Below are 26401 nucleotides of genomic sequence, written 5' to 3' on the forward strand. Positions count from 1 at the left end.
TTAGGGGCAGTTGCCCTCAAGTAAAATGGCCGCCGGGTGAAATGTGCGGGCAAAAGAAGAGATCCTCCGCTCTCTCTACGTACAGGATGGTGGACAGTGAGGAGTATGAGGACTGGATGGTGGAGTCTCTTATGCTGTGAGTTGGGGAGGGAGGCACTTTGTTGCTGGCTGCCTGCCTGGTGGAGGGGATAAATACTGTACATGGTGAGGCGCTGCAAAACTATTCCCCCAGCGTGCACCAACTGGCTTGCCCCTACTGTGGGTGTTCTCATCGGGTGATCTGTGAAACTAAACTTACAATATATGTTATCACTTGCTCTTGCCACAAGCTTTACGTCTGAAAAACTATCAGGATGACTAAAGAGAGGATAGCAATGCATAGATCTTCAATTCCAAAAGCATTAACTAAAATTGATGCTATGCTAGCCCCCCTCCGATGGCACGCCATTGTCATGAAGCAGAGCATTCTATCCGTGACTTTATGGGAGCGACATAGGTGTATATTTAATTAGTGTCGGATCCATTCCCACACGGAATGGATCCGACAATACCTATTCAATCAATGGCCAAATCCGAATGTCAGATTTGGCCGCTGTTGCTGCTGCTCACCCGGCCGGCGCTGAGACCAGGTGAGCGACAGTGGGAGGCGGCAGGACGGTGCCTGGTGAGCTGCTCGCACCCGGGGCCAGATGCACTAAGCTTCAAAAGTGATAAAATGGAGAGTGATAAACAACCAGCCAATCAGCTCCTGCCTGACAGTATTCAAACACAGTCTGTGATGTGGCGGGTGTGGATCGTAGTGTCGACCCGACTTAGGTTGACAGTCATAAGGTGGACACCATTGGGTCGACAGGCAACTGGGTCGACAGGGCTCTATGTCAACATGGGTGAAGGTAGACAGGTGTCTAGGTCGACATGGGTTTAGGATTACAAATGTGTTAGGTCGACATGTTTTTTTTTTAACTTTTTTGACCCGAATGTCGACATGGACACAGTTGAAAGTCAACCGCAGCCCCTCGCATCGCTCACGATGCTTCAGGCACACTATTTTATTCTCCCGTCACGCCCTAGTGGATGATAGGGCATGAAATACCGCCTGTAGGCACATGTCGGCTCAGAAAACAGTGAAAAACCCTTGTCGACCTGTCGACCTAACCCATGTCAACCTAACACATTTGTCGACCTAAAACCATGTCGACCTTGTCCCATGTCGACCTAGACACCTGTAGGCCTTCATCCATGCCGACCTAGAACCCTGTCGACCTTGTTGCTGTCGACCTAATGACTGTCGACCTAAGTCGGGTCGACAATACGACCATATCCTGACATGGCAGGTAGGAACTGATTGGCTGGCTGTTTATCACTCTCCATTTTATCACTTTTGAAGCTTAGTGCATCTGGCCCCCGGTCCGGCAGCGACCAGGTAAATGACCGAGGAGGGTGCAGGAGGACGGCACAGGCTCTCTGCCTCAATCCAACATTTTTGCAAGTCGGATTGAGATTACAGGGGCTGGGGTGGAGGTGTGAGAGTAGAACGGAGGCGGTATGTGGGGCCTGGCGGCCGTGATCATATCATAGTAGCTATAGAATGCCAAGATTACGGCATTCTACAGTGGCGGCGCGCCTACAATTACACGATTTACCTAGAATCACGTCACCAGCTGCCCGAGACCACCCCCTTTACTCGCTAAGTGGGAGATTCCCCCATCCTGCTCCAGTTTGCACAGCCACCTTCCACCCCAGCCCACGTTCATGTGTGGACCTACGATTTTGGGCAATCTTCCTTGTTCCCTCTTCTGGCCATAATCCGCCTCATTCCTGTTTACAGGTACAGAGATCTACATGACTTTGAATTGCAGGACGCCACCAGAGTTATTGAGTGGATCGGTGAAAAAAGTAGGTGGAGGCTTCTTATTATCAGCTGCACTCACGGGGTAAATCGCCCCATACAGAAGGTGTATACAGATGGGCGCGAGGACACCATACAGCAAATGTGTACAGATGGGCGCGGGGCCACATACAGCAGATGTGTACAGATGGGCGCGGGGCCACCATACAGCAGATGTGCGCGGGCCACATACAGCAGATGTGTACAGATGGGCGCGGGGCCACCATACAGCAGATGTATGCAGATGGGCGCAGGGCCACATACAGCAGATGGGCGCGGGGCCACCATACAGCAGATGTGTGCAGATGGGCGCGGGGCCACCATACAGCAAATGTATACAGATGGGCGCGGGGCCACCATACAGCAGATGTATACAGATGTGCGGGGGGCCACCATACAGCAGATGTATACAGATGGGCGCGGGGCCACACCATACAGCAGATGTATACAGATGGGCGCGGGGCCACCATACAGCAGATGTATACAGATGTGCGGGGGGCCACCATACAGCAGATGTATACAGATGGGCGCGGGGCCACCATACAGCAGATGTATACAGATGTGCGGGGGGCCACCATACAGCAGATGTATACAGATGGGCGCGGGGCCACACCATACAGCAGATGTATACAGATGGGCGCGGGGCCACACCATACAGCAGATGTATACAGATGGGCGCGGGGCCACCATACAGCAGATGTATACAGATGGGCGCGGGGCCACCATACAGCAGATGTATACAGATGGGCGCGGGGCCACACCAAAGCAGATGTATACAGATGTGCGCGGGGCCACCATAAGGTCGACATGGGCCAAGGTCGACATGACTTAAGGTCGAATTTGCATAAAGGTCGACATGAGGAAGGTCGACTGGTCATAAGGTCGACATGGGTTTTTCACAGTTTTTTTTATCCGAATGTCGACAAAGTCGACATGGACACAGTTGGCAATGAGAATCGGACCCTCGCATCGCTCGCTTCGCTCGCAATGCTTCGGGCACGGTGGCTCGCTTCGCTCGCCACAGCTTTAATAACCTCCTACACGCCCTAGTGGATGGTAGGGCATGAAATACCGCCTGTCGGCTCAAAAAACAGTGAAAAACCCCATGTCGACCTTATTATCAGTTGACCTTCCTCATGTCGACCTTTATGCAAATTCGACCTTAAGTCATGTCGACCTTGGCCCATGTCGACCTTAAGTCAGATCGACCTTCCTGCCAGTCAACCTAGTGGGGTCGACCTAATGACTGTAGACCTAAGTTCATTCTAATAAATGACCGCTTCCCGCGGGGACACCATACAGCAGATGTATACAGATGTGCCCGGGCCACCATGCAGCTGATGTATACAGATGGGTGCGTGGTCACCATACAGCAGATGTGTACAGATGTGCGCGGGCCACCATACAGCAGATGTATACAGATGGGTGCGGGGCCACACCATACAGCAGATGTATACAGATGGGCGCGGGGCCACACCAAAGCAGATGTATACAGATGTGCGCGGGGCCACCATAAGGTCGACATGGGCCAAGGTCGACATGACTTAAGGTCGAATTTGCATAAAGGTCGACATGAGGAAGGTCGACTGGTCATAAGGTCGACATGGGTTTTTCACAGTTTTTTTTATCCGAATGTCGACAAAGTCGACATGGACACAGTTGGCAATGAGAATCGGACCCTCGCATCGCTCGCTTCGCTCGCAATGCTTCGGGCACGGTGGCTCGCTTCGCTCGCCACAGCTTTAATAACCTCCTACACGCCCTAGTGGATGGTAGGGCATGAAATACCGCCTGTCGGCTCAAAAAACAGTGAAAAACCCCATGTCGACCTTATTATCAGTTGACCTTCCTCATGTCGACCTTTATGCAAATTCGACCTTAAGTCATGTCGACCTTGGCCCATGTCGACCTTAAGTCAGATCGACCTTCCTGCCAGTCAACCTAGTGGGGTCGACCTAATGACTGTAGACCTAAGTTCATTCTAATAAATGACCGCTTCCCGCGGGGACACCATACAGCAGATGTATACAGATGTGCCCGGGCCACCATGCAGCTGATGTATACAGATGGGTGCGTGGTCACCATACAGCAGATGTGTACAGATGTGCGCGGGCCACCATACAGCAGATGTATACAGATGGGTGCGGGGCCACACCATACAGCAGATGTATACAGATGGGCGCGGGGCCACCATACAGCAGATGTATACAGATGGGCGCGGGGCCACACCATACAGCAGATGTATACAGATGGGCGCAGGGCCACCATACAGCAGATGTATACAGATGGGTGCGGGGCCACACCATACAGCAGATGTATACAGATGGGCGCAGGGCCACCATACAGCAGATGTATACAGATGGGCACGGGGCCACCATACAGCAGATGTATACAGATGGGTGCGGGGCCACCATACAGCAGATGTATACAGATGGGCACGGGGCCACCATACAGCAGATGTATACAGATGGGCGCGGGGCCACCATACAGCAGATGTATACAGATGTGCGCGGGGTCACCATACAGCAGATGTATACAGATGGGCGCGGGGCCACCATACAGCAGATGTATACAGATGGGCGCAGGGCCACATACAGCAGATGGGCGCGGGGACACCATACAGCAGATGTATACTGATGGGCGCGGGGACACCATACAGCAGATGTATACAGATGGGCGCGGGGCCACCATACAGCAGATGTATACAGATGGGCGCAGAGCCACCATACAGCAGATGTATACAGATGGGCGCGGGGCACCACACAGCAGATGTGTACAGATAGGCGCGGGGCCACCATACAGCAGATGTATACAGATGGGCGCGGGGCCACCATACAGCAGATGTATACAGATGGGCGCGGGGACACCATACAGCAGATGTATACAGATGGGCGCGGGGACACCATACAGCAGATGTATACAGATGGGCGCGGGGACACCATACAGCAGATGTGTACAGATGGGCGCGGGGCCACCATACAGCAGATGTATACAGATGGGCGCGGGGCACCACACAGCAGATGTATACAGATGGGCGCCGGGACACCATACAGCAGATGTGTACAGATGGGCGCGGGGCCACCATACAGCAGATGTATACAGATGGGCGCGGGGACACCATACAGCAGATGTATACAGATGTGCGCGGGGCCACCATACAGCAGATGTATACAGATGGGCGCGGGGACACCATACAGCAGATGTATACAGATGTGCGCAGGGACACCATACAGCAGATGTATACAGATGTGCGCGGGGCCACCATACAGCAGATGTATACAGATGGGCGCGGGGCCACCATACAGCAGATGTATACAGATGGGCGCGGGGGCACCATACAGCAGATGTATACAGATGTGCGCGGGCCACCATACAGCAGATGTATACAGATGTGCGCAGGGACACCATACAGCAGATGTATACAGATGTGCGCGGGGCCACCATACAGCAGATGTATACAGATGGGCGCGGGGACACCATACAGCAGATGTATACAGATGGGCGCGGGGACACCATACAGCAGATGTATACAGATGTGCGCGGGGCCACCATACAGCAGATGTATACAGATGGGCGCGGGGACACCATACAGCAGATGTATACAGATGGACGCGGGGACACCATACAGCAGATGTGTACAGATAGGAGCGGGGCCACCATACAGCAGATGTATACAGATGGGAGCGGGGCCACCATACAGCAGATGTGTACAGATGGGCGCGGGGCCACCATACAGCAGATGTTTACAGATGGGCGCGGAGCCACCATACAGCAGATGTATACAGATGGGCGCGGAGCCACCATACAGCAGATGTATACAGATGTACGCGGGGTCACCATACAGCAGATGTATACAGATGTGCGCGGGGCCACCATACAGCAGATGTATACAGATGGGCGCGAAGACACCATACAGCAGATGTATACAGATGTGCGCGGGGCCACCATACAGCAGATGTATACAGATGTGCGCGGGGCCACCATACAGCAGATGTATACAGATGGGCGCGGGGACACCATACAGCAGATGTATACAGATGGGCGCGGGGACACCATACAGCAGATGTATACAGATGGGCGCGGGGACACCATACAGCAGATGTACACAGATGGGCGCGGGGACACCATACAGCAGATGTATACAGATGTGCGCGGGGCCACCATACAGCAGATGTATACAGATGGGCGCGGGGACACCATACAGCAGATGTATACAGATGGGCGCGGGGACACCATACAGCAGATGTATACAGATGTGCGCGGGGCCACCATACAGCAGATGTATACAGATGTGCGCGGGGCCACCATACAGCAGATGTATACAGATGGGCGCGGGGACACCATACAGCAGATGTATACAGATGTGCGCGGGGCCACCATACAGCAGATGTATACAGATGGGCGCGGGGCCACCATACAGCAGATGTGTACAGATGGGCGCGGGGCCACCATACAGCAGATGTGTACAGATGGGCGCGGGGCCACCATACAGCAGATGTATACAGATGGACGCGGGGACACCATACAGCAGATGTATACAGATGGGCGCGGGGACACAATACAGCAGATGTATACAGATGGGTGCGGGGCCACACCATACAGCAGATGTGCACGGGGACACCATACAGCAGATGTACACAGATGTGTGTGGGGCCACCACACAGCAGATGTATACAGATGGGCGCGGGGACACCATACAGCAGATGTACACAGATGTGTGTGGGGCCACCATACAGCAGATGTATACAGATGGGCGCGGGGACACCATACAGCAGATGTATACAGATGGGCGTGGGGACACCATACAGCAGATGTATACAGATGGGCGCGGGGATACCATACAGCAGATGTATACAGATGGGCGCAGGGATACCATACAGCAGATGTATACAGATGGGCGCGGGGACACCATACAGCAGATGTTTAAAGATGGGCGCGGAGCCACCATACGGCAGATGTATATAGATGGGCGCGGGGCCACCATACGGCAGATGTGTACAGATGGGCGCGGGGCCACCATACAGCAGATGTGTACAGATGGGCGCGGGGCCACCATACAGCAGATGTGTACAGATGGGCACAGGGCCACCATACAGCAGATGTATACAGATTGGCGCGGGGCCACACCATACAGCAGATGTACACAGATGTGTGGGGCCACCATACAGCAGATGTATACAGATGGGCGCGGGGCCACCATACAGCAGATGTATACAGATGGGCGCGGGGCCACCATACAGCAGATGTATACAGATGGGCGCGGGGCCACCATTCAGCATATGTATACAGATGGGCGCGGGGCCACACCATACAGCAGATGTATACAGATGGGCGCGGGGCCACACCATACAGCAGATGTATACAGATGGGCGCGGGGCCACCATACAGCAGATGTATACAGATGTGCGCGGGGCCACCATACAGCAGATGTATACAGATGGGCGCGGGGACACCATACAGCAGATGTATACAGATGGGCGCGGGGACACCATACAGCAGATGTATACAGATGTGCGCGGGGACACCATACAGCAGATGTATACAGATGTGCGCGGGGCCACCATACAGCAGATGTATACAGATGGGCGCGGGGCCACCATACAGCAGATGTATACAGATGGGCGCGGGGCCACCATTCAGCATATGTATACAGATGGGCGCGGGGCCACACCATACAGCAGATGTATACAGATGGGCGCGGGGCCACACCATACAGCAGATGTATACAGATGGGTGCGGGGCCACCATACAGCAGATGTATACAGATGGGCGCGGGGCCACCATACAGCAGATGTATACAGATGGGCGCGGGGCCACCATACAGCAGATGTATACAGATGGGCGCGGGGACACCATACAGCAGATGTGTACAGATGGGCGCGGGGCCACCATACAGCAGATGTATACAGATGGGCGCGGGGCCACCATACAGCAGATGTATACAGATGGGCGCAGGGACACCATACAGCAGATGTGTACAGATGGGCGCGGGGCCACCATACAGCAGATGTATACAGATGGGCGCGGGGCCACCATACAGCAGATGTATACAGATGGGCGCAGGGACACCATACAGCAGATGTATACAGATGGGCGCAGAGACACCATACAGCAGATGTATACAGATGGGCGCGGGGACACCATACAGCAGATGTATACAGATGGACGCGGGGGCACCATACAGCAGATGTATACAGATGGGCGCGGGGCCACACCATACAGCAGATGTATATAGATGGGCAGGAAGCCGCCATACAGCAGATGTGTACAGATGGGCGCGGGGACACCATACAGCAGATGTATATAGATGGGCAGGAAGCCGCCATACAGCAGATGTATACAGATGGACGCGGGGACACCATACAGCAGATGTATATAGATGGGCAGGAAGCCCCCATACAGCAGATGTATACAGATGTGCGCGGGGCCACCATACAGCTGATGTATACAGATGTGCGCGTGGCCACCATACAGCAGATGTATACAGATGGGCGCGGGGACACCTTACAGCAGATGTGTACAGATGGGCACGGGGCCACCATACAGCAGATGTATACAGATGGGCGCGGGGCCACCATACAGCAGATGTATACAGATGGACGCGGGGGCACCATACAGCAGATGTATACAGATGTGCGCGTGGCCACCATACAGCAGATGTATACAGATGGGCGCGGGGACACCTTACAGCAGATGTGTACAGATGGGCGCGGGGACACCATACAGCAGATGTGTACAGATGGGCGCGGGGCCACCATACAGCAGATGTATACAGATGTGCGCGGGGCCACCATACAGCAGATGTATACAGATGGGCGCGGGGACACCATACAGCAGATGTGTACAGATGATCGCGGGGACACCATACAGCAGATGTATACAGATGGGCGCGGGGCCACCATACAGCAGATGTATACAGATGGGCGCAGGGACACCATACAGCAGATGTATACAGATGGGCGCGGAGACACCATACAGCAGATGTATACAGATGGGCGCGGGGACACCATACAGCAGATGTATACAGATGGACGCGGGGGCACCATACAGCAGATGTATACAGATGTGCGCGTGGCCACCATACAGCAGATGTGTACAGATGGGCACGGGGACACCATACAGCAGATGTATACAGATGTGCGCGCAGTGTTACACTTGGTAGAACAGTATCTGACTGCATTTATTACATTAATAATTGCATATATATATTAATTCTCGCACTTTTCGCACAGGTATCTGTGTCGCGGGGTACGACGCCACCAAAACCAACGAAATTCTCCAGCTGCTCTTCCCACAAAAGCTAAACGTAAAGGAAAACCCGGTAAGGGAGTAATTCTCTGTAGAAGTAGTATTGGGAACAGAAGGGCAGATGCATTAACACCTTGAGTGGTGGGTTTTCCTGGGGCAGGACAAACCTACCAGGGCAGGTTTGTCCTGCCACAGAAATAGTCACCACTCTGCTCCCCTGGGGCTGCTGCTTTTGCTGCTGAGGGGCAGCTGAGTGACGGGGGTGGGGGGGGGGTGGGGGTAGAACGATGGTGAGGTTGCTGACAGATGGTGGTGTGCCAGTGGTGCACCGCTAGAGGCACTAGTGGCACACACCTACATATCGTGGAACACCTGGAAACATTCTGGGACAGCACACTGCGGCAGTCCAACCCAAACCCGGAAATTTCTGGCCATACCACCGACAGTCATTAGTCAACATGGGAAAAGGTCGACATGGTTCTAGGTCGAAAGGTCATTAGTTCTACAGTGTCTAGGTCGACAGTCATAAGGTCGACATCGGTACTGTTTTTTTTGAGCCGACATGTGCCGACAGGCGGTATTTCATGCCCTACCATCCACTAGGGCGTGGTGGGAGAATAAAATAGTGTGCCCGAAGCATTGCGAGCGAGGGGATGCGGTGCACTTTAAACTGAGTCCATGTCGACTGTGTTGACATTCAGGTAAAAAAAAACAGTAAAAATTCCCATGTCGACCTTTTGACTGTCGACCTAGACATTGTCGAACTAATGACCTGTCAAACTAATGACCTTTAGACCTAGAACCAGGTCGACCTTTTCCCATGTCGACCTAGAACCATGTCAACCCTTTCCCATGTCGACCTAATGACTGTCGACCATCTTGCTGTAGACCAAATGATCCCAACCCCATTTTATCACCACTTTATCACTTCCCCAGGCTTAATACATCTGCTCCACTGTGTAATGTCTATCTCTTTGTGTTTGATCTAGTGATCATTGTAACACCCTGCATCTTTTAAAACCCATGAATTTACCCTTCCCTGCCTGGGGCGTTGCCCTCTGCTGTGGTGCTCCTTGGTGTGGTCTGTATATCAGTGCTGGAATGCAGACCACACTGTGCTAGAAGCATTGATTGCGAGAGCGACACCTCAGGCAGGGAGGAGGAACTGCACGGTGCTAGAATGATCGCTATTGGCTGGAATCCTCTACATGACCTCACGGGTCAGTTACATCTGCAGCGTGCTTGGAGATACTGTACTTTGTCCTAGGGTTCTATTGGAGATGGGATGTTTCCCATAGCAACCACTAATGTTCTATCTATCTTCTAGAACAGGGCTGGGCAACACCGGCCCTCCAGATGTTGATGAACTACACATCCCAGCATGCCTTGCATCAGTTTCAGCATGGCCACATAGCAAAACTAATGCAAAGCATCCTGGGATGTGTAGTTCATTAACATCTGGAGGGCCGGGGTTGCCCAGCCCTGTTCTAGAAGATGCTAAATAAAAAAGTAGAATCTGTTTGGTTGCTATGGCAACATCCCATCTTAGTATCTGGTCATGGTTTGTAGCCATTAGGTCAACAAGAACCGTGTCTACACCTTAGGGTGTGCGCTATGGGCAGTGTGTGTGTCACTGTGAGGCAGTGTGTGTGTCACTGTGAGGCAGTGTGTGTGTCACTGTGAGGCAGTGTGTGTGCTATAGGCAGTGTGTGTGTGTGTGTGTGTGTGTGTGTGCGCTATGGGCAGTGTGTGTGTGCTATGGGCAGTGTGTTACTGTGAGGCAGTGTGTGTGTGTGTGCTATGGGCACTGTGTGTGTGTCACTGTGAGGCAGTGTGTGTGTCACTGTGAGGCAGTGTGTGTGTGTGCTATGGACAGTGTGTTACTGTGAGGCAGTGTGTGTGTGTCACTGTGAGGCAGTGTGTGTGAGTGCGCTATGGGCAGTGTGTGTCACTGTGAGGCAGTGTGTGTGTGCGCTATGGGCAGTGTGTGTGTGTGTCACTGTGAGGCAGTGTGTGTGTGCACTATGGGCAGTGTGTGTGTGTGTGCTATGGGCAGTGTGTGTGTGTGTGTGTTACTGTGAGGCAGTGTGTGTGTGTGTGCTATGGGCAGTGTGTGTGTCACTGTGAGGCAGTGTGTGTGTGTGTGTGCTATGGGCAGTGTGTGTGTCACTGTAAGGCAGTGTGTGTGTGTGCGCTATGGGCAGTGTGTGTGAGTCAGTGTGTGTGTGTGCGTCTATGGGGCAGTGTGTGTCTATGGTCATTGTGTGTGTCACTGTGAGGCAGTGTATGTGCGCTATGGGCAGTGTGTTTGTGTGTGCTCTATGGTCATTGTGTGTGTGTCACTGTGAGGCAGTGTGTTTGTGTGTGCACTATGGGCAGTGTGTGTGTGTGTGTGTGCTATGGGCAGTGTGTGTGTCACTGTGAGGCAGTGTGTGTGTGTGTGTGCGCTATGGGCAGTGTGTGTGAGTCAGTGTGTGTGTGTGTGCGTCTATGGGGCAGTGTGTGTGTGTGTGTCTATGGTCATTGTGTGTGTCACTGTGAGGCAGTGTATGTGCGCTATGGGCAGTGTGTGAGGCAGTGTGTTTGTGTGTGCTCTATGGTCATTGTGTGTGTGTCACTGTGAGGCAGTGTGTTTGTGTGTGCACTATGGGCAGTGTGTGTGTCACTGTGAGGCATTTTGTGTGTGTGTGTGTGCGCTATGGGCAGTGTGTGTGTGTGTGCCCAGTGGGACAGCCTGTTTGTGTCTATGGGGCATTGTGTGTGTGTGTGTGGTATGGGTAGTGTGTGTGTCCAGTGGGGCAGTGTATTGCAGGGTACACACCAGAACGATTTGGCCTCAATTCACCCGATTTGGATACAATCTTGATGATTGCGTGTAAATTGGTCATGTTTTGGGCCATTTCTGGTCGTTTGGTCATTTTTCAGATCCTGCTGCAGTCAGGATTAGAAAAAGATCCCTCCAACTGATCGGACTGCATTTAGATCGTGTGCTCCAACTGATCAGATGGCATTCAGATCGTGTGCTCCAACTGATCGGATGGCATGCAGATCGTGTGCTCCAACTGATCGGATGGCATGCAGATCGTGTGCTCCAACTGATCGGATGGCATTCAGATCGTGTGCTCCAACTGATCGGATGGCATTCAGATCGTGTGTTCCAACTGATCGGATGGCATGCAGATCGTGTGCTCCAACTGATCGGATGGCATGCAGATCGTGTGTTCCAAATGATCGGATGGCATGCAGATCGTGTGCTCCAACTGATCGGATGGCATGCAGATCGTGTGCTCCTGCTGATCGGATGGCATGCAGATCGTGTGCTCCAGCTGATCGGATGGCTTGCAGATCGTGTGCTCCAGCTGATCGGATGGCATGCAGATCGTGTGCTCCAACTGATCGGATGGCATGCAGATCGTGTGCTCCAACTGATCGGATGGCATGCAGATCGTGTGCTCCAACTGATCGGATGGCATGCAGATCGTGTGCTCCAACTGATCGGATGGCATGCAGATCGTGTGCTCCAACTGATCGGATGGCATGCAGATCGTGTGCTCCAACTGATCGGAGGGCATGCAGATCGTGTGCTCCAACTGATCGGAGGGCATGCAGATCGTGTGCTCCAACTGATCGGAGGGCATGCAGATCGTGTGCTCCAACTGATCGGATGGCATGCAGATCGTGTGCTCCAACTGATCGGATGGCATGCAGATCGTGTGCTCCAACTGATCGGATGGCATGCAGATCGTGTGCTCCAACTGATCGGATGGCATGCAGATCGTGTGCTCCAACTGATCGGATGGCATGCAGATCGTGTGCTCCAACTGATCGAATGGCATGCAGATCGTGTGCTCCAACTGATCGGATGGCATGCAGATCGTGTGCTCCAACTGATCGGATGGCATGCAGATCGTGTGCTCCAACTGATCGTGAGACGATCGTACAATCATCTTACTGACGATGTGCATTGTTCTGGTGTGTACCTAGCAATAGTGTGTGTAGCTATGAAGCTGTGTGTGCGCTATGGGCAGTGTGTGTGGTGGTGGGGAGACCCTGACATTATTTATCAGTCCTGGACCTCACAATTTCCGTTGTCAGAAACAGGAGTTTGCAGATGATCTCTTTTAATATGTGTAATAATTAGAACAGGAGAGATCTCCAGTGCAGGGTTCTCCCAGAGACACTCAGCGACTCGGAGCAGCACAGGCAGCAGTTCTAGAAACACGTGTCCCTTGTTTATCTGCAGCCTTGTTTTCTCCTCTGCCACCACTAGGGGGCGCCTCTGTGCCATGGCTACATTCCCATTCAGCTCTTGTTGATCTTATTCTGCAGACAACTTCATGCAGTATGTGATATGAGTGTGAGCTCTGCTTTCCTGCGGCCTGACACAGAGTTGTTACCGTGGGTAACGTAAAAAGTGGCCACGTTTATGAAAACTGATAAAGACTTATAAAGGCGGTGTTACCATAGCAACCCATCACATAGAACTGGGACAAGTGCTATAGAAAAATGTCAGAATGAGATTGAATACCCTGTGGGGTAGCGCTGCTTAGTGCACATGGGTCCTGTCACATGTAACGTGTTACTATCGCTCAGCTCACGCATGTCCGCTGGTCTCCCCATGACCTCCCCATCCTGCAGTGTTTACATCCTGGTATTGTGTCCCTGCAGGAGACCTCTTACCCTCTGTCCTCTCCCTCTCCCCCCTGCAGGGTTTATGTCCAGAGAGAGACTTAAAGGTGCTACATGGCGGATTCTCTGAGCAGCCCGTTTACAGTCTGAGACACGTCCCGGGCACCAGGTACAATGACTGATCTGTTTATTATAATATATTATAATAAGGGCCTTATTCAGATCTTGTAGCAAAGCTCCAGTTTTTGTAGATGGACAAAACCATGCTGCACTGCAGGGGGTCAGATGTAACATGTACAAAGATACTGTAGTTAGATTTGGGTGAGGTGTGACTAAAATCTAAATTGCAGTGTAATAATTAAACAGTCAATATTTTCCCTGCACAGAAACAAAGGGTGAGATGGTACTTGTGTATTTTGGCGGCGCCCATCGCATCGCATACCATAACACATACGATGGTATGCGATGCGACGCGATATCGTACGATAGTGCACGATGGCATACAATTTTGAAATTGTATGCCATTGTACATGGCATACGATGCCATACGATGCGATGCGATGCGATTAAACATTGTATAAGCACCCTAATGGGTGCTTATACTATGTTAAGCACCCAAATGGGTGCTTACAATGTTAAATGCACCCCCACGCCACCCCCCACTATAAACGTGAACCCGAAGCGTGGCGAGCGCAGCGAGCCCGCGAGGGGCGGCGGTACGCGTCCTACGACCTTTTCATACCCCCACTATCCACGTCGGCGTGGAGTTGAGAATAGAATAGTGTGGCGAGCGCAGCGAGCCACCGAGCCCGAAGCGTGGCGAGCGCAGCGAGCCCCGCGAGGGGACGCGGATACCTTCACAGGTAAACGCGTCCCCTCGCGGGCTTCACAGGTGTCCGCGTCGCCACGGACACCTGTGAAGCCCGCGAGGGGACGCGTATAACTGTGAAGGTATCCGCGTCCCCTCGCGGGGCTCGCTGCGCTCGCCACGCTTCGGGCTCGGTGGCTCGCTGCGCTCGCCACACTATTCTATTCTCAACTCCACGCCGACGTGGATAGTGGGGGTATGAAAAGGTCGTAGGACGCGTACCGCCGCCCCTCGCGGGCTCGCTGCGCTCGCCACGCTTCGGGTTCACGTTTATAGTGGGGGGTGGCGTGGGGGTGCATTTAACATTGTTAGCACCCATTTGGGTGCTCAAAAGCACCCTTTAGGGTGCTTATACGATTTTTGGTCGTATAGGGGGTCAAAATCGCGTCGCATCGCATCGCATGCCATCGGGTGCATGGCATACGATGCGATGCGATCTGTTCGTCGTACGACGGACATCGGGGGCGCCGCCAAAATACACAAGTACCGGTGAGATTTAATAGGATGAGAGATTCAGAAAGTGAGAGATTTGGTGAGAAATCTTGTTTTTTTAAAGCGGCAATCATTTACACTGCAAAACCAGTTTGATTTTGCAGTGTAAATGATTGCCGCTTTAAAAAAAACAATATCTCACCCAAATCTAACTCTCTCTGCACCTTTTACATCTGCCCCACCTTCAGTGATTATGATTTGCCCTTCTGCAAAATTGACAGCCTTACAGACCTGATGGCTGCTGGGTGATTTAGCAGACCCGATCAGATAGCTGCCGTCCACACAGAGGGAAATCCTGCCCCCCGCGCAAGTCTGCAAATGGCTCTCAAAAATCTTGTCGCTCATCGGCCAGCTACAGATCCATTCGCAACTCACTCGCCATGAAATGATTGTCCCTGTGTGCGCAGCCTGTGCGTCACCCTGACCCTTCCCCAAATATGAGATAGACAAAGACTGGTCTAGGCCGGCGCTGACATCATAGGCCCTCCCTGATCTAGGCCGGCGCTGACATCACAGGCCCTCCCTGATCTAGGCCGGCGCTGACATCACAGGCCCTCCCTGATCTAGGCCGGCGCTGACATCACAGGCCCTCCCTGATCTAGGCCGGCGCTGACATCACGGGCCCTCCCTGATCTAGGCCGGCGCTGACATCACGGGCCCTCCTTGATCTAGGCCGGCGCTGACATCACGGGCCCTCCTTGATCTAGGCCGGCGCTGACATCACAGGCCCTCCCTGATCTAGGCCGGCGCTGACATCACAGGCCCTCCCTGATCTAGGCCGGCGCTGACATCACAGGCCCTCCCTGATCTAGGCCGGCGCTGACATCACAGGCCCTCCCTGGTCTAGGCCGGCGCTGACATCACAGGCCCTCCCTGGTCTAGGCCGGCGCTGACATCACAGGCCCTCCCTGGTCTAGGCCGGCGCTGACATCACAGGCCCTCTCTGATCTAGGCCGGCGCTGACATCACAGGCCCTCCCTGATCTAGGCCGGCGCTGACATCACAGGCCCTCCCTGATCTAGGCCGGCGCTGACATCACAGGCCCTCCCTGATCTAGGCAGGCGCTGACATCACAGGCCCTTCCTGATCTAGGCCGGCGCTGACATCACGGGCCCTCCTTGATCTAGGCCGGCGCTGACATCACAAGCCCTCCCTGATCTAGGCCGGCGCTGACATCACAGGCCCTCCCTGATCTAGGCCGGCGCTGACATCACAGGCCCTCCCTGATCTAGGCCGGCGCTGACATCACAGGTCCTCCCTGATCTAGGCCGGCGCTGACATCACAGGCCTTCCCTGATCTAGGCCGGCGCTGACATCACAGACCCTCCCTGATCTAGGCCGGCGCTGACATCGCAGGCCCTCCCTGATCTAGGCCGGCGCTGACATCACAGGTCCTCCCTGATCTAGGCCGGCGCTGACATCACAGGTCCTCCCTGATCTAGGCCGGTGCTGACATCGCAGGCCCTCCCTGATCTAGGCCGGCGCTGACATCGCAGGCCTTCCCTGATCTAGGCCGGCGCTGACATCACAGGTCCTCCCTGATCTAGGCCGGCGCTGACATCACAGGTTTTCCCTGATCTAGGCCGGCGCTGACATCGCAGGCCCTCCCTGATCTAGGCCGGCGCTGACATCGCAGGCCCTCCCTGATCTAGGCCGGCGCTGACATCGCAGGACCTCCCTGATCTAGGCCGGCGCTGACATCACAGGCCCTCCCTGATCTAGGCCGGCGCTGACATCACAGGTCCTCCCTGATCTAGGCCGGCGCTGACATCGCAGGCCTTCCCTGATCTAGGCCGGCGCTGACATCACAGGTCCTCCCTGATCTAGGCCGGCGCTGACATCACAGGTCCTCCCTGATCTAGGCCGGTGCTGACATCGCAGGCCCTCCCTGATCTAGGCCGGCGCTGACATCGCAGGCCCTCCCTGATCTAGGCCGGCGCTGACATCGCAGGACCTCCCTGATCTAGGCCGGCGCTGACATCACAGGCCCTCCCTGAAACACGTCTGCATTTCCTCTGACACAAACTGAAAAGTCTGGTTACCACTTGCAGATGGCAGCTTCCTGTCAATCACTTTGGGAATAGAGTGCTCGCTGAATTTTGTTGTCACTGTTTGGCCTCGTGCAGTGCTTCTAGCACAGTCTGGTCTGTATCTGAAATACAAACCAAACTAACAGCTAATTGCTGTTACTGGGTATATACCTGCTTTGACTCAGTATTTCGGTTGCCCCCCTTAGATCTAGTGCTGGATTTCACAGGTCTGCATCCTCTGAGGTCACACTGCTTGCAGCCCGCCGCCTCCCCTCTCTATAACTATGGCAGGAATGTGTACAGTAGCGCTGAGGAGGCCCCGATAGGAGCGATCAGACTCCTGGTGTGTTTAGCTCCTGGCCATAATGACAGAATGTGTAGCATGTTTGGATTGCATATTGTACGTCTATCTGACGATCAGTACAGGAACCTGGGAACCGTTCCCTGATCACAGCCCTTCCTGTTATGTACATGCTCAGTTCCCTTCTCCATCTGTTGTCGGATACAGGGGTCTCGGATGGTCACAGACCCTCGCTAACAGCATTCTGTTATTGCTGCACAGTAATTGTCTAGACCAGGGATGGGGAAACTTCAGTCCTCCAGCTGTTGTTAAACTACACATCCCATAATGCTTTGCTACGGTTTTAGCATGGCCAAATAGTAAATCTGTAGCAGTGCATGCTGGGATATGTAGTTCAGCAACAGCTGGAGGGCCAAAGGTTCCCCATACCTGGTCTAGATGTTGACTTCGGCCCACTGCGATGTCTGCCCCGCTGCGTTGCTCACAGAATACGTAGCTCAGAGTGGGGCACAGTTGTGCGACACAAACAGAGAGACGCAGAAGTGCAGGGTAATATGGATTTTCTCTTGCACTTATCTAAGTTATCTGCCACTGAGAAATACACGCAAGTGTTCAGCAGGGCCGGTGCAAGGATTTATGGCATCCTAGGCAAAACTCCAGCTGACTGCCCCCACCACCGCCCACACACCAATACCGACACTCCAGAACCTCAGGTGACAGTGTGGAGGTGGCGTCTGAAAGCTTCAACACCGGCCGTGTGCATTAAGTTCAGCAAGGACGCCTCTCTAAGAAGCATCCTTCATTTTGTGATAGTCAAACTCAGTGTCTGCACCCATTAATGTAATGATCTGCAACAAGCTACTGAGCGAGGGGTACGGAATCATCCCCTTATCTCCAAGACTTTAAGAAACGTTAAATCTGATAGGGTTGCTCGAGCTGACAATGACAACTGGCGATAATAGCACTTTGGGGGATTTCTGTTGTTTATCGGCCTCCGATTTCCCACCTAAACTGCCAGGAGATCGTGGGGGGGGGGGGGGGGATACTCTGTGTATTGACGGATACTCTGTGTATTGACGGCACTGATCGCTGCATTCTAGCAGTTTATCTACACAAACCAGCCGCCTCCAATAATGATGTGTCCACGTCCCTATGCCCCAGCTGTATAATGGTCAGGCCCGGCCTGTCCGCGCGTTAGCACAGACATCGATGGTCGCTATACTGAAAGCAGTCCGGTCCCTTCAGGGAACAGAACATACGTCATATCCCCCATTATCGGCGAGTTATTGGAATATACAGGATTACGCTTTGTACACCCGTAGTGACCTCTCCGACTCTCTGTGTTTCAGCCTCCTCCTCACCAGCGGTCCGGCTTCAGGTCCGGTGCAGATTTGGCAAATAGGAGCAGAAGACAAAGGTGAGCGGAGCTGCAGTGCTCTGTGCCCTGTTCCACGTCAGATCTCTGTAATATAACCCTGTATAGCCAATGAGGTGCATGACGCTGGGGGCTATGGACAGCCGGTAAGGGTATCGTTCTGTCATAGGCAGCGTGGCCCCCTATCTGTTACAGTGGCCCTTATTCTAGTTGACTCGGACGGCCACCGAGTGTTCTTAACCATGCCTACCGTATGGATCGCTCACACCGTCCGAATGCGGTAAGACACAGAGCGAACGGACCACGAGTGGATGTTTCATGCAAACACCTCCCCCATTCTCCGATGATCGCCGACCATCACATGGACTGAGCGGTCAGGCAGCTCCGGGGGCTCCAGACCACTCGGGTATTTTTCCGTATGAAAGCAGGGATAAGGGCGGCCAGCTTACAGATTACCATACGTACGCCCAGCATTTTAAAGGGAACGCCCATGAAACGCGGGGCGTACGCATATGGTAATGAGCCCAAACAGCCCTTCACGCCCCTCTCCACCCCCTGGTCGGATGGATCCATGCGATCCTTTTCTGCACCGATTCAAGCCGTGTTCGCACATGCGCAGAAATGCCTCTGCACATGCGCAAACACAATACATCGGCCGTCCGACCGAACACACGGCCGTCCGACTCAATCAGATTAATTGTTTCGTCAAATAAGTCTTCTTTCATTAGTTCTGACCACTAGGTGGCAATAGAGAGACCACTCAATCAGTGGCGGCTCCAGAGGTGGGGGCTGCAGTGCAGTTGAAAATTCAAATAGGGGAGCCAGACCCACTGCCGGCTATGTGTGCTCCCCTTTTTGAAATTTGCACCGTACTGCAGCCCCCACCTCTGGATCCGCCACTGCTTCCTATCAAACCATGTATTTATTGTGCTTATAAGGTGTAGTAGACGCCCGGAAGCTGTGCCATGGGTGGCGAGTCCCGTACTGTATCCTGTATTTTGTATTCTAGGCATTAGAGCTGCATATGATTTCACCTATCGTGTGTAAGGTTATTGTCATGTCCATTCATTTTTTTTACTCAGATAGCTCTTAAAAAACACATCACACGCAGCTTAATACACAGGGACTGATTCAGAGTTGGATGCAGTCGTACACAATCATCCGTAGTTGTCATACAGTTACGTATTTATCTCCAGTTATGTCCATTCTACTGTACCAAGGGGATACGGTTGTATTGTCGACAGGTGTCTGGGTCGACATGGGTTTAGGTCGACATAGCCTTAGGTAGACATGAATTAGGTCAGAAGGTCGACATGGTTTTTTACTGTTTTTTGAGCCGACATGTGCCGACAGGTGGTATTTCATGCCCTACCATCCACTGGTGGGAGAATAGAATAGTGTGCCGAGCGCAGTGAGGCACCGTGCCCGAAGCATTGCGAGCGATGCGAGGGGTTGCGGTTGACTTCCAACTGTGTCCATGTCTACTGTGTTGATATTCGGGTCAAAAAACAGTAAAAAAAAAAATGTCAACCTTCCGACCTGCAACCTAACCCATGTCGACCTAACGCTATGTCGACCTAAACCCATGTCAACCTTGTCCCATGTTGACCTAGGCACCTGTCGACCTAATGACTGTCGATAAAACGATCCACACCTGTACCAAGAACATTAAAACCACATTTGCAACTCCAAACACAAGCGCAGGGTATTCAATCCCGACGGGATACTTCGCTGGCTATGTATTGGAGAGCTGAGTGTATACAAATCCCTTCTTCAGGATGGCGGCTGGTAACACGCGTTTCACTTGTTTTGGTCCTATTAGAACATTTTCTAGTTTGCCAGTGTAGGCTTCAGTCCTTGTACGCTGAGGTCGGGCCTATGTACATCCGTCTGATCCCTATGTTACTTGTTGTTCTGCAGATGTCATTAAACACACAAGTTCCATACAGACGGACGCCAGTGATGACGCATGGACAAGAATCGACACCACAACTGCAGCGTCACCATGTGTAGTGCATGGATCTCAGACTGACCATGTCAGCGTCACAGAGATCGAGTCCACAAAGCAGATGTACGCACTGGGTAGGTAACGCTGGTCACCCCGGGATGCCCCCATGCCTGTCACTCAGCCAACAACTTGGCAACAATGTGCATGCATATACCACCACTGTCGCAGGAGGGGCCAAAGAGAGATCACTGAGGATGCCCTTGCCAGGAAATGCCCCCACATTTCACTCATGTTGTCTCCTGTATAACTCCCACCTCTTACCAGGAAATGTGTCACATGACTTATGTATGTCATAATGATAAAACAAAAGGCAAATAATTGAGTTGATATCGTATTCCTGCCATCTTTTCCCCAGCGGAGTCCAGCAGCGAGGCGGTCAGCACCCTTTCCTACCTGGATCCTCACACATTCCACCTGTGCTGTCTGAGCGGCCGGCAGATTATCGCTGATGTCCGGCAGCCTGGGATTTTCTGCGAGGGCAGCGTTGCCCTATCTGCCCCCTCTAGTGCCCATTGGTGCGCAGCGGTTAAGCCTGGCAATCAAGACACTCATTCCATTATTGCCAGCCTGTCCACCGAGGGCCACATCACTGTCACAGACACTCGGGACTTAGCGGCCCCTCTGCAATGTGCCAGGGGGAAGGTCACGGACCCCGTTCTGTCCCAGAACTTCATGTGTGTCCGTTGGGCCCCCAGACTGGCCGGCTGCCTCTCCATCTCAGGTAATCCCCCGTACTATCGCCATTCTATTACACAGGGAAGGTTAGTGTCTCATCTTCAGAGGATTGCCATTGGATATGCCACAGAACTACTCTGTAGGTATAACTATACCTCCTACAAAGCAGTTCTATGCCATATCCAATGGGAATCCTCTGAACATAAGACACTGCTTATGGGAAGAGCAGCCCTATTTTCTGCCAGTCGTAAATGTTATACTCTCGCACAGCTGGACTTTAAAACATAATCCACCTTAAGGCAACTTTATCTTCCAGGCAGATTTATTTACTTCCTACGTAACAGAATAGAAAGTCTGCTGCATAGATACAATTATGCCCAATGCTCAGATCTACCCTCATCTGTTGTCACTTCCCAGTAAATCTGCCTGGATGATCATGTGTCTGAGGGTGCTCTTCTCTAATTTAAGCAAAACTTGAAGAAGGAACATTTTATTTTATTTTTGTATATGTACTATTGATGCTTTTACTTACTCCACCCTCACCTCTTCTCTTTCTTTTGTACCCTCACCTCGTCTCTTTCTGTTACTCCCTCCACCCTCACCTCATCTCTTTCTGTTACTTCCTCCACCCTCACCTTGTCTCCTTCTGTTACTTCCTCCACCCTCACCTCGTCTTTCTGTTACTTCCTGCACCCTCACCTCATCTCTTTCTGTTACTTCCTCCACCCTCACCTTGTCTCCTTCTGTTACTTCCTCCACCCTCACCTCGTCTCTTTCTGTAACTTCCTCCACACTCACCTCGTCTCTTTCTGTTACTTCCTCCACCCTCACCTCGTCTCTTTCTGTTACTTCCTCCATCCTCACCTCGTCTCTTTCTGTAACTTCCTCCACCCTCACCTCGTCTCTTTCTGTAACTTCCTCCATCCTCACCTCGTCTCTTTCTGTTACTTCCTCCACCCTCACCTCGTCTCTTTCTGTTACACTTCCTGCACCATCACCTCGTCTCCTTCTGTTACTTCCTCCACCCTCACCTCGTCTCTTTCTGTTACTTCCTCCACCCTCACCTCGTCTTTTTCTGTTACTTCCTCCATCCTCACCTCGTCTCTTTCTGTTACTTCCTCCACCCTCACCTCATCTCTTTCTGTTACTTCCTCCACCCTCACCTCGTCTCTTTCTGTAACTTCCTCCACCCTCACCTCGTCTCTTTCTGTAACTTCCTCCATCCTCACCTCGTCTCTTTCTGTTACTTCCTCCACCCTCACCTCGTCTCCTTCTGTTACTTCCTCCACCCTCACCTCGTCTCCTTCTGTTACTTCCTCCACCCTCACCTCGTCTCTTTCTGTTACTTCCTCCACCCTCACCTCGTCTCTTTCTGTTACTTCCTCCACCCTCACCTCGTCTCTTTCTGTTACTTCTCCACCCTCACCTCGTCTCTTTCTGTTGCTTCCTCCACCCTCACCTCGTCTCTTTCTGTTACTTCCTCCATCCTCACCTCGTCTCTTTCTGTCACTTCCTCCACCCTCGCCTCGTCTCTTTCTGTCACTTCCTCTACCCTCGCCTCTTTCTGTCACTTCCTCCACCCTCACCTCGTCTCTTTCTGTCACTTCCTCCACCCTCGCCTCGTCTCTTTCTGTCACTTCCTCTACCCTCGCCTCTTTCTGTCACTTCCTCCACCCTCACCTCGTCTCTTTCTGTAACTTCCTCCACCCTCACCTCGTCTCTTTCTGTCACTTCCTCCACCCTCACCTCGTCTCTTTCTGTCACTTCCTCCACCCTCGCCTCGTCTCCTTCTGTCACTTCCTCCACCCTCACCTCATCTCTTTCTGTCACTTCCTCCACCCTCACCTCGTCTCTTTCTGTCACTTCCTCCACCCTCGCCTCTTTCTGTCACTTCCTCCACCCTCACCTCGTCTCTTTCTGTCACTTCCTCCACCCTCACTTCGTCTCTTTCTGTCACTTCCTCCACCCTCGCCTCTTTCTGTCACTTCCTCCTCCCTCGCCTCGTCTCTTTCTGTCACTTCCTCCACCCTCGCCTCTTTCTGTCACTTCCTCCACCCTCGCCTCGTCTCTTTCTGTCACTTTCTCCATGCTCACCTCGTCTCTTTCTGTCACTTCCTCCACCCTCGCCTTTTTCTGTAACTTCCTCCACCCTCACCTCGCCTCTTTCTGTCACTTCCTCCACCCTCACCTCGTCTCTTTCTGTCACTTCCTCCACCCTCGCCTCGTCTCTTTCTGTCACTTCCTCCACCCTCGCCTCTTTCTGTCACTTCCTCCACCCTCACCTCGTCTTTTTCTGTAACTTCCTCCACCCTCGCCTCGTCTCTTTCTGTCACTTCCTCCACCCTCGCCTCGTCTCTTTCTGTCACTTCCTCCACCCTCACCTCGTCTCTTTCTGTAACTTCCTCCAACCTCACCTCGCCTCTTTCTGTCACTTCCTCCACCCTCACCTCGTCTCTTTCTGTCACTTCCTCCACCCTCGCCTCGTCTCCTTCTGTCACTTCCTCCACCCTCGCCTCTTTCTGTTACTTCCTCCATCCTCACCACGTCTCTTTCTGTAACTTCCTCCACCCTCACCTCGCCTCTTTCTGTCACTTCCTCCACCCTCACCTCGTCTCTTTCTGTCACTTCCTCCACCCTCACCTCGTCTCCTTCTGTCACTTCCTCCACCCTCGCCTCTTTCTATCACTTCCTCCACCCTCGCCTCTTTCTGTTACTTCCTCCATCCTCACCACGTCTCTTTCTGTCACTTCCTCCACCCTCACCTCTTCTCTTTCTGTTACTTCCTCCACCCTCGCCTCGTCTCTTTTTCTCACTTCTGCATGTTCTTGCTGACCGGTGCAGGTTTTGGCAGCAGCGTCCTGATCTATGACACAAGAGACTGGGATACGGCTGGGAAAGAGGCGGACTCGCTCTTCGCTCACCGAGGCCATCACTTTATGGGGGGGTGCGATGACGGCAGTGCCCCCTGGGTGACCGCTCACTCCTGGCACCCGCTGAAGGAGAGGACTCTGGTATCTTCAGCCAGTGACGGCTCCTTACATATCTGGGACTGGATTGACGGTGCTGCGGGGTGCGGAGAATAACCCCCATTATATCCTCTGTATTATTATAGTTTTGTGCGTTATGTTACTTTCAAGGTTCTTAGTGAAATGGAATCAGTGTATGGTAGGTATATGGTTGTTCGTTCGACACATAAAATAGGTCGACAATGGCTATGTCGACAGTCAAATGGTCGACGTGAGATTTCACAGTTTCTTTTTAGCCATAGTCGATTTAATGGTTGTGTTGATCGAAGCCGTGTCGCCCGCCTGACCCAATGACCCGTATAGACTGGTACAGTAACTAAATGCACCCATTACAGAACGTAAGGATGATTTACTGCAGGCAGTGCAAGCTGGGAATTGTAGTTCTACAGCAGCCGGAAATCCACCGGTCACCCAGCGCTGTACTAACTCTGTGGGGTAAACTCTTCTAAAAATGCAAAGAGGTCACATTGCCCATAGCAACCAATCAGATTCTTTCTGTTATTTTCTAGGATAAAAAAATATTTAAGAATTTTGGAAATAAAAAAAAAAAAAATGTTTTTTTTGTTTGTTTGTTCCGTACATGCAGTGGCGGAGGATATTGTCAGACTGAGCTGTATCATTGTGTCCATACACACTGGCCGATATCAGTCACAATATCGGTCAGTGACGTCTGACTGATCAGTCAGCCACAGCGCAGGGCAATCAGACACAGCGTGGGGCAGCCAGCACTAGCACTGATCAGTCAGCCACAGCGCAGGGCAATCAGACACAGCGTGGGACAGCCAGCACTAGCACTGATCAGTCAGCCACAGCGCAGGGCAATCAGACACAGCGTGGGACAGCCAGCACTAGCACTGATCAGTCAGCCACAGCGCAGGGCAATCATACACAGCGTGGGACAGCCAGCACTAGCACTTATCAGTCAGCCACAGCGCAGGGCAATCAGACACAGCGTGGGACAGCCAGCACTAGCACTGATCAGTCAGCCACAGCGCAGGGCAATCATGCACAGCGTGGGACAGCCAGCACTAGCACTGATCAGTCAGCCACAGCGCAGGGCAATCAGACACAGCGTGGGACAGCCAGCACTAGCACTGATCAGTCAGCCACAGCGCAGGGCAATCATACACAGCGTGGGACAGCCAGCACTAGCACTTATCAGTCAGCCACAGCGCAGGGCAATCAGACACAGCGTGGGACAGCCAGCACTAGCACTGATCAGTCAGCCACAGCGCAGGGCAATCAGACACAGAGTGGGGCAGCCAGCACTAGCACTGATCAGTCAGCCACAGCGCAGGGCAATCAGACACAGCGTGGGGCAGCCAGCACTAGCACTGATCAGTCAGCCACAGCGCAGGGCAATCAGACAGCGTGGGGCAGCTAGCACTGATCAGTCAGCCACAGCGCAGGGCAATCATACACAGCATGGGGCAGCCAGCACTAGCACTGATCAGTCAGCCACAGCGTGGGGCAGTCAGCCATAAAGCTGATCAGGCAGCCACAGCACTGATCAGTCAGCCACAGCGCATGGCAATCAGACACAGAGCGGGGCAGCCAGCACTAGCATTGATCAGTCAGCCACAGTGTGGGGCAGCCAGCGGTAGCATGGGGCAGTCAGCCACAAAGCTGATCAGGCAGCCACAGCGTGGGACAGCCAGACACCGTTCTCTTTATTTTATCGGCAGAATTTTCGGTGTGACTTCGTTAGATGTGGCTGAGATGTGACCCCCGGAGACGTCTAATGTCACAGAGTCATTTCCTGTGTGTCTGGAAATGAAGGATAAATAAATAATTTCCTGCACATATATACAGTGTCCCTGGGTTGTCACACATATCCTTCCGCCACCTGGGCTGCTATAGG

General features: G+C 52.9%; 1 protein-coding gene across 1 annotated transcript; it reads left to right on the forward strand.

Moving 5' to 3' along the window:
* Positions 1-15: 15 nt before the first annotated feature.
* On the forward strand, positions 16-24747 carry WDR73 (WD repeat domain 73). The gene is made up of 8 exons (XM_083170487.1): positions 16-136; positions 1829-1896; positions 9121-9209; positions 13846-13934; positions 18806-18873; positions 20752-20913; positions 21195-21560; positions 24356-24747. The coding sequence occupies exons 1-8, from the start codon at positions 42-44 to the stop codon at positions 24595-24597; spliced, it is 1179 nt and encodes a 392-aa protein (XP_083026613.1). The 5' UTR covers positions 16-41; the 3' UTR covers positions 24598-24747.
* Positions 24748-26401: the final 1654 nt, after the last annotated feature.

Source organism: Crinia signifera, chromosome 2 (assembly GCF_055691185.1).
Source record: "Crinia signifera chromosome 2, ASM5569118v1, whole genome shotgun sequence".
NCBI lineage: Eukaryota > Metazoa > Chordata > Amphibia > Anura > Myobatrachidae > Crinia > Crinia signifera.

Excerpts from the sequence above, each read along its gene's own strand:
- WDR73 (XM_083170487.1), top strand. The coding sequence starts at position 42 with ATGTGCGGGCAAAAGAAGAGATCCTCCGCTCTCTCTACGTACAGGATG. Across the intron at positions 137-1,828 it reads ATGGTGGAGTCTCTTATGCT|GTACAGAGATCTACATGACT; the intron begins GTGAGTTGGGGA and ends TCCTGTTTACAG. Across the intron at positions 13,935-18,805 it reads AGACACGTCCCGGGCACCAG|CCTCCTCCTCACCAGCGGTC; the intron begins GTACAATGACTG and ends TCTGTGTTTCAG.